This window comes from Myotis yumanensis, unplaced genomic scaffold (assembly GCF_028538775.1).
Source record: "Myotis yumanensis isolate MYYU_CA2020_CCGP unplaced genomic scaffold, mMyoYum1.0.hap1 SCAF_12, whole genome shotgun sequence".
Lineage (NCBI taxonomy): Eukaryota > Metazoa > Chordata > Mammalia > Chiroptera > Vespertilionidae > Myotis > Myotis yumanensis.
The window spans coordinates 1,610,288-1,619,099 of record NW_027223763.1 but is presented as its reverse complement, the minus strand read 5'-3'; the positions used below and the strand labels follow the sequence as shown (position 1 = coordinate 1,619,099).

The following is an 8,812-nucleotide window of genomic DNA, read 5'->3' as shown; positions in this document are numbered from 1 at the left end:
AGTTCCCCTGGGCAGAGCTGGGTGATGAGAGAGGGTTCCTGGGCTTTCTCTAAGGACACAACAGGCAGTCCTGGCTGGTTTGGCTCAGTGGATAGAGCGCCAGCCTGCGGACAGAAGGGTCCCAGGTTCGATCCCGGTCAAGGGCACATGCGCTGGTTGGGTGCTGGATCCCAGGGCGGGTGTGATGCTCTCTCATTGCGGTGTTTCTAGCTCTCTCTCCTTCCTTTCGTCTCCAAAATCAATAAAAATACATCTTTAATAAAACCAATAAACACCCAGACCCTCCCCACACAGCCCTCCCCAAGCGGGGCATCTGGTCCCACTGAGGGGAAGGGGGCCCACTGCAGAGGGAGGGCTGAGGGCGTGGTGGGGGAACCTCCCCTGGAGATGGGGAGGAATTGGCCGGGCCAGCAGGGAACTAGAGCAGAGGCGGGGCTCACTCAGCAATAAAAGCTGGGATTGTTTTGGCAGCGGGACCTGGGATGCAGCCACAGCTGACAGCCGCTGCCATGGGAACCGTGGTCCTGGCCCTCGTCCTCCTGGGCACTGCAGCCGCCACGGCCGACAACTGTCCAGGTGAGCCAGGTGCCAGGCGGGCCGGCCTGACCAAGGTCCCAGAGCCGAGGGCCTCCGCACAGACCACTGCCTGCCCCCAGCTGGGCCCTTCCAGAACATTCTTCTTCAGACTGAGGCTGAACCACCCTCTGCAGGGGCATCTGCCTCGGGGTCCTCCCACAAGGGGCACAGGTGGTGTGAGAGGGGGGAGGCTGGAGAGCACCCCCTCCCCCAGCCCGGGTCAGTGCAAGGTCGCACCCAGCACTGCGGGCCTTGAGCCTCAGGGGACAGGCGGCCCCACTGCTCCCCGAGGTGGCAGAGCAAGAGGGCCAGGGTGTCAGGGTCCCCAGGAGCCTGACCTCCTTCCCTGGCCCAGGAGCTCTCCAGGGGGCTCCACCCCTCCCTCCGGAGTCTCTGGCTGTGACGGGGCTGGGACCCGGGAACAGGTGCCCCTCCCAGGGCCCCGGGGCGGTTTGGCCTGTGAGGAGGTGGGAGAGAGCATGTCCCCCTGTGACGGGAGAAAGGCCGCTGAGTCGGGAGGAAGGACACTTGGGCCTCACGGGGACGTCACGCTGAGTCCATGTTCTCCCCTCAGGGCGTCCTATTTTCTTCATTTAAAACAAAAGGATTTTTAAAATTTATTCATTTGCCAGAGAGAGAGAGAGGGTGAGACGTGGATTTGCTGTTCCCGTTGCTCGCGCCCTGATGGCGATCGCGCCCACAGTCTCAGCGACCTGGATGGTGCTCTGACCGGCCAGGCCCCACCAGGGCCTCTCATTGTCCCCGACCCCCAGGTGCCCTGTTGTTAATGAGCAGAAATTAAGTGAATGCAGAAGTGAGGTCCCCATTGGCTCTGCCCAGGGAGGACCTGCAGGGGACAGGCCCGCGGACCATGTGACCCCAAGGGGACCCTGGGAGGCGGCAGGTTTCTGGGTCCCCACACCCTCCCTAGAGGCCGTTTATTTGTCATGGACGCACTTGAACTCCGAGAGGCAGGTCCATCTCTGGCTCCAGTTCTGTGAGGGCTGCTGTGTGTCCTCAGATCACAGGCACCCCCACCCTCTGCACCCTCCAGCCCCGGATTCCCAGGCCACGTGCCCGAGGAATGGGGGGTGACACGCGGCACTGCACCCGCCCCCCGCTGTCTCACAGATGCGGAGGCTGCACTCACTGGACAGGCCGCAGTGGGGGGAGCTCTTCCTAAGGTCTCACACATTTGCATCAGCCACTCTGACCCCCGCAAAGCCTCCCTCTGCTCTCACTCTGCAGCCGGGCACAGAGCCCAGAGGGGCTGAGTGACTCCCCGAGGACACACAGCCTGAGGAGCGGGGTTCCCCGGGGGCCCATGGAACCGGAGGCCGGGCCCATCACCTGGGGGAGGACCGACCACAGGCTCAGCAGAGGCGGGGCCGCCTCCCCTCCAGGCTGGCCCTGCAGCTGAGGCAGGCGGCCCGGGCACAGCCATCTGCCAGGCCGGGTCCCCATGGTGGCAGGTCCTTTGGGTGGGGGTGGGGGGACATCGACCCAGGTCCTCACCCTGACGGACGCCCGTGCTTCTCTGCAGAAGTGAAGGTGCTGGGGCTGGAGGCCGACAAGCTCACCATCCTCCGGGGCTGCCCGGGGCTGCCCGGGGTTACGGGGCCCAAGGGAGATACAGGCACCAACGGCAGGAATGGTGAGTGCCCGGGTGAGGGGGGGTTGGGCCTCGTCCCTGCCCAGGGAGACCAGGTGGGGCAGGGCCCCGAGCAGGTCTCAGGAGGGGCCTGGGGCTTGGTCCACTGGGGTGTGGGTCCCCGTGGGAGGGAGCTGGTCTCGGGTCACCCATGGAGCAGCTGTGCCTGTGTGGGCGGCCAGCACGGTTCCTGGTGATGACGCACCTGCTTCGGGGGACCCAGCTGGACTGTCCTCCCTGCCCTCCCTGGTCCCAGCTGAGCCCGGGGGGCCTGTCTCCAGGGGCGACCACAGCGGGCCCAGCAGTCACAGCCAATGGAAACGCCCAGGGTCCCTGGACGAGGGCAGAGCTGGTCTCAGGCCTGGTCCAATGGGAAGGCCCCTGGTCGCAGGTCCTGGCCTCTGACTGAACAGCGGGGCCTAGGAGGGCTGGGGTCCGGGTCCCCTCCCTCTGGTTCCCGAGGGTCTAACCTGGGACGCTAGGGGTCTGGGTCCCCAGAGTTTACTCACTGTCCTGTTTGAATTTGCAGGAGAACCAGGCCCCTCTGGAATCCCTGGGAAGCCAGGTTCCCCCGGGCCCAAAGGTAACTCAGCAAGGAGCTCAGAGAGCCCGGGCAAGGCCCCCCACCACCCAGGACAGGGAGAGCGGAGGGGCACTTCCCGAGTGTCACATGGGAAAATTTCTAACCATAACCTAATGGTAACCATAATCCTATCCTTATCCTAAACACTAACCCTAACCCTATTATTACCCCAACTCTAACCCTAACCCTAACTCTAACCCTAACACTAACCCATAACCAAATGGTAACCATAATCCTATCCTTATCTTAACACTAACCCTAACCCAAACACTAACCCTATTATAAGCCCTAACACTAACCATAACCATAACCTAATGGTAATCATAATTCTATCCTTATTCCAAACACTAACACTAACCCTAACCCTAACCCTATTATTACCCCTAACTCTAACCCTAACTTTATACCTAACCCTAATCATATCCTAACCCTAAAATTATCCATATACTTATCCTTATCCCGAACCATAACATTAATCCTATCCTTATCCCTAACCCTAACCCTCATACTAACTTAGGCCTATCCCTAAAACTAACCTTATCCTTATACCTAACCCTATCCTTATCACTAACCTTAACCCTAAACCTATCCTTATGTCTAATCCTATCTTGATCCCTAACCCTAACCCTAACCATCCTTATCCCTAATCCTAACCCTAACAATAACCCCAACGCTAATCCTAACCCTATCCTTATCCCAAACCCTAACCCTAATCCTAACCCTATCCTTATCCCAAACCCTAACCCTAACCTTTACCCTAATCTTAAACCTATCCTTATTCTTAAACCTAACCCTAACCTTCTACCTTACCCAAAGTCTATCCTTATCAATAACCCTAATCCTATTCTAATCCCTAATCCTAACACAAACTCTATCCTTATCTCTGTCCCTAACCATAACCCTAACCCTAACATTAACACTAACCCCAACACTATCCTTATCCCCAACACTAAGCCTAACCCTAATCCTATTCTTACCCCTAACCCTAACCCTATCCTTATCCTTTTACCTACCTTATTCATATTCCCTAACCCCTATGGTCTGCAAACTGCGGCTCAAGAGACACATGCGGCTCTTTGGCCCCTTGAGTGTGGCTCTTCCTAAGCCTTAGGAGGACCCTAATTAAGTTAATAACAATGTACCTACCAATATAGTTTAAGTTTAAAAATTGGGCCTCAAAAGATATTCCAATCTCTGTACTGTTGATATCTGGCTCTGTTGACAATGAGTTTGCCGACCACTGCTAACCCTCACTCTAACCTTGTCCCTAACGCTAACCCTAATCCTAACTCTGCCCCCTACAGGGTGCTCCCTCACCCAGGGCCTCGGCCTGGGTCCCGGTCTGTGTCCAGAGCACCCAGGGGGCCCATGGCGGATCCCGACCCCAGCCTAACACTGACCGGGCACACAAAGGAGACCCGGCTCCCTTGACCCATGACCTGTCCCGGCCCTGGGCTCTCTCAGCCCCAGGAGGGTGGGGACAGGTGAGTCCTCTGGCTGACGGGGTCTGGCATGAGCCTGTCCTGTCCTGGACCCTGTGCTGACCCTCCTCTCTCTGCAGGAGACCGAGGGGAGAAGGGCGCTCGTGGAGAGAAAGGTGAGGCTCTCCTGCCCTCCCCAATGGTGGCTTCCGGAATCCTGAACACAAGGGGGTTCCCAGGGTGTGGAGCAGGGGCTGGGTGGGGAGCAGGCCCTTCCCTCTGCGGGAGGGTGTGGAGGGCGGGATGGGGACCACACTCCTCCCCGAGCCTGTGCAGCCCATCCCTCCCGTCCCGGCCTCGGACCCCTGAGCAGGGCCGGCCCCGTCCTCCCGGGACTCTGCCTGGGGCTCGAGGAAGTTGGGCAACGATTAAAACACAACGTCGGCCAGAGGCTGTGAGCCAAGCTGTGGTCACAGACGATGAGCAGATGTGGAACATGTGGCCTGAACTACCCATGACACGCGTGTGACCCTCACACATGTACACGCTCCACGTGCGGGTGCAGAGGCGATGACACAGAAACCTTCTCCGTTTCCCGCACAAAGTTCAGGAAGTCAGAGAAGGGCCCGGACGTGCACACCCTGGTGACCCCTCTCTGGACCCGAGACAGTCACCCCCCCCCAGGCTCACCCCACTGTGGTCCGAGGTGCAGACGCCCCTTCGCTGCCCTCCCCACCGAGCAGCCCGCTCTCCCCGTGTCTCCGAGGCTGCCCTGGGCCCAGGAGGCAGCTGAGGCTCAGACTCTGCCTCCCCGGAGCACAGCCAGGGGCCTCCCCAGGGGCAGGCTGGGCCTTGCTGGGGGACCAGCCTCCTATGGAAGCATCTAGAAGGGCCTCAATGTCCTCCTGGTGCAGAGGGACCAGGGCTTGGCCGTCCCGCCTCTCACGGGTGTTTCCTCTCCCCCAGGAGCGTCGTGGGAAGCTGAGCGATGTGACACAGGTGGGCGACCAGCCGGGTCCGGTGCCCAGTTTGGCCCGAGGTGGCGAGTGTGCCTGGCCCTCCCTGCAGGGAGCATTGGCCTGGGGTCCCCCATGCAGCCCATCAGCCTGCAGGCCCAGAGGCCCCGCCCCTGCCTCACCGTTGGCCATCACATGGGACAGCACTCAGCCCCGCCCCCTGCCTCACCGCTGGCCATCACATGGGACAGCAGGCAGCCCCGCCTCCTCTCCTGCCTTAGGGACCCCAATGACAGTCCTAGTCTTCTCCCCAAAAATATTAGAACCTCAATGGCCGGTGCCCGTGGACCAAGGTGACGGCGCCCTGGGGGGAGGGCCCGGCACACGGGGCCTGTCCGTCACAGCTGGTGGCCCTGGTGGGGTCTCTGTCCAGCCCCGGAGCCTCCTGCCCACGCAGACCCCACTGTCCCGCCCTCCCTCCGGTCCGGAGCCTCCACGTGCCGCTTCCCTTCCCAGGACCTCGGAGCTGCAGGGATCTGCTCACCAGAGGCCACATCCTGAGCGGCTGGCACACCATCTACCTGTCCAACTGCCGGCCGCTGACCGTGCTGTGCGACATGCACACGGACGGCGGGGGCTGGACCGTGAGTGCCGGCGTCGGGAGGGCGGTGCGGTCCTCGGGGGCGGCAGCCGGGCCCGGGCCTCGCAGACCAGGCTCCACCCCGAGGACCCGCGCTCTGGGGCCCTTGTCACTGTCCAGGCCCCTGTGTCCGGGGCTGTCCCTTCCCAGGGGACGGAGAGAACCTGACGGGGTGGGTGAACCCGACCGTGGGTCCTGCCCGAGGGAGCCCCGTGCCTCCAGGTGTGGGCTCCGTCCGTGGCCTCCCCTCTCCCAGTTCCCACGTCCTCCTCGGTCCCACGTGGGCGCCCGTCTGCCCGCCCGGGGTCTGGGCTGTGGGCTGGGCCATGCTGGGCGGCAGCGCCGTCTCCCCTCCCCCAGGTGATCCAGCGCAGGGTGGACGGCTCCGTGAACTTCTACCAGGACTGGGCCACCTACAAGCGGGGTTTCGGCAGCCAGCTGGGCGAGTTCTGGCTGGGCAACGACAACATCCACGCCCTGACCACCCAGGGTAGGGCCCGGGCGGCAGCCTGGGGGTGGGAGTGGGGGCCCGAAACCCACCTGCCTCCACCTCCGATCTGGGCCACCTGGACGGAGCCTGCTCCTGCGCCCCCACACGTGCCGCCTCTGAGGACAGGAAGGTCCCAGTGGGAGGGGGGGCGTCAGGGTCAGAGGAAGTGTGTTTGGGGGTCAGACCTTCTCCGGTCACGGCCACTGGCATCTCAGAGTCCAACCGGGGGGGACACGGAGGCCCTCATGGGGTTCGGCCCAGCGCCAGCCCTGCCCTTACCGCCCACTGTGCCCCATCCCTGAACACACACGGGAGACTGCCGCTTCCCACAAGGCTGTGGTGACCCCCCCCCCCCCGGGAAGTCTGAGGTGCCCTTCCCTTTGGGGCTGGAGGGAGGCCTAGGGTTTGGCTCAGGACCGTGGGAAGCAAGTGCCCCCACCCCACAGCGACCGGGACTTTCTGGGGGACTTCCAGGGTCGTCCTGGGTGCCCAGTGCCAGGTCCCCTGAGCGTCACCCACGTCCTGGCAGCTCAGGGTCCCTGCTCCCGGGACTGAGGCCCTGCCCCCCGCAGGCACCTACGAGCTCCGTGTGGACCTGGTGGACTTCCAGGACAACCGCCACTTTGCCAAGTACCAGTCAATCAGGGTGGGGAGCGAGGCCCAGAAGTACCAACTGGTCCTGGGGGCCTTTGTCGAGGGCAACGCCGGTGAGTGTCAGCCACATGGTTGGGGGTCGGAGTCAGGGGTGGGTAGTGGGGAGTTGGGAGTGGGGGGAGGGCAGTGTGAGGTGGGCAGTGGGTGGGCAGTGGGTGGGTAGTTGGGCTGAGCAGTGGGTGGCCATTTGGACGTGGGCAATGGGGGTGGGCAGTGGTGGTGGGCAATGGGGGTGGGCAGTGGGGGTGGGCAGTGGAGAGCATCTGGGCGGGTCCAGGCTCTGTGTACCTGGGGCCTGGGCAGGGCCTTGGCCTAACCACGTTCCTCCATCCACACGTTGGGGTAACCCCCTCCACCTGGATCCACCCATGACGATGGCGGGACACACGGGCTACAAAGTGCAGGCCCTGAGCGTCTCCATCGTGACCGCCAGCATTGGAGCAGGTGGACAGGATGCCCAGGGAGCACCGCTCATGGCACCAATCCCTCCCGTGGGGCCTGAGTGACCTGGACGTCTCGGGCAGTGGCCTCCCCTCCCCAGGGCACATTGCCGGTTAACTGGCAGGCACAGAGCAGAGGAGGGGATACCGAGGCCGGGGATCCCCTGCCCGAGCGTTCGCTGGCCTGTGCAGCACCATCGGACTTTGCAGCACATGACGTGATGCTGGACAGCTCCGGCTGGACCTGGTGCCGGCACCTCCTGGCACTGAGTGTAAGCGGCCCCGCTTCTCCCTGCAGGTGACTCCCTGACCCAACACAGCAACTCCCTGTTCTCCACCAAAGACCAGGACAACGACGTGTCTTCCTCCAACTGCGCCGAGAGTTACCAGGGTGCCTGGTGGTACAGCAGCTGCCTCTCATCCAACCTGAACGGGCGCTACCTCGGGAGCTCCCAGCAGAGCTATTCGACTGGCATCAGCTGGCATTCGGGGAAGGGGGTCAACTACAGCTACAAGGTGGCCGAGATGAAGGTGCGACCCGTGTAGGGCAACTGGCGGCCTAGAGTGTCTCCGAGCAGGTCCCATGCCCCACAAGCACAGGCACATGAGGCCTCCACACAAAGTCAGAGATCGGCCTGGCTGCCCCCCATCCCCAGCCCATCAGGGACCCTCAGCTCTGAGACCCCGACCGACTCCCACCTTCATATCTCCCCTGACAGTGTGAGGGTGACCCTGACCTTGCGCACCACACGCATCCTCAATAAAGCTTCGCCTCGCTCCTCAGGCACACGATGCCAGTCTATAAATATTTCTCCCTTTTCTGTGACAAGCACAGCTAGAGAGCGGACAGGAGTCCTGAGTAGGGGCGACGGGGAATTGAGAAAATGAAAGCGACAGACACAAAGACAGTAGGGAAAGCTGGGACAGGGTGGGTCAGCTGCCCTCTGATGGAGAGACAGGGACCAGAACAGATACAGCATGTTTATTTTATACAGTAAGTTACCAGAAAGTTTTACGAACATTTAAGGTAAGGAAAATATGTGCATTCTTGTGGCTTCCTTGTAATCATCACTTCTGGAAGGGTCTGGATAATCGTGTTTGTTCCTGGTGCCTGGCTGGAACTCAGCTGCCTGGCGCATGAGTTAAAGGTCAGACTGACAACACACCTGCCTCTGTCAAAGTATGTTCCCAGGGCATGGCTCTGCCAGGTGCCACTGGATTCAGATGACAATCAGCTCAGGGACCTTCCTCAGGCGCTCTCTACATCTCCGCCTTCTTTATATTTTAAATGTAGCTTGGAATCTAATTGGAGCCTTCGAACTTGAGATCTCAGGAGCTTGCTGCTGACTAAAAGAAGGCAGGGTAAATTTAGTGGTACATAAAGGAACCCTATTAGGTACC

At 61.3% G+C, this 8,812-nt stretch overlaps 1 protein-coding gene across 1 annotated transcript; it reads left to right on the top strand.

The window, feature by feature from the left end:
• Positions 1-464: 464 nt before the first annotated feature.
• LOC139020360 (ficolin-2-like) lies at positions 465-8,195 on the top strand. Its single transcript, XM_070429984.1, has 9 exons — positions 465-576; positions 2,120-2,230; positions 2,757-2,810; positions 4,372-4,407; positions 5,198-5,230; positions 5,704-5,831; positions 6,188-6,317; positions 6,890-7,024; positions 7,710-8,195. The coding sequence occupies exons 1-9, from the start codon at positions 483-485 to the stop codon at positions 7,955-7,957; spliced, it is 969 nt and encodes a 322-aa protein (XP_070286085.1). The 5' UTR covers positions 465-482; the 3' UTR covers positions 7,958-8,195.
• Positions 8,196-8,812: the final 617 nt, after the last annotated feature.

What these genes read in the sequence shown, in the direction of transcription:
- LOC139020360 (XM_070429984.1), top strand. Translation starts at nt 483, where the DNA reads ATGCAGCCACAGCTGACAGCCGCTGCCATGGGAACCGTGGTCCTGGCC. An exon ending in GGGCGCTCGTGGAGAGAAAG is followed by an intron (nt 4,408 to 5,197) that starts GTGAGGCTCTCC and finishes CCTCTCCCCCAG; the next exon opens with GAGCGTCGTGGGAAGCTGAG. An exon ending in CCACGCCCTGACCACCCAGG is followed by an intron (nt 6,318 to 6,889) that starts GTAGGGCCCGGG and finishes TGCCCCCCGCAG; the next exon opens with GCACCTACGAGCTCCGTGTG.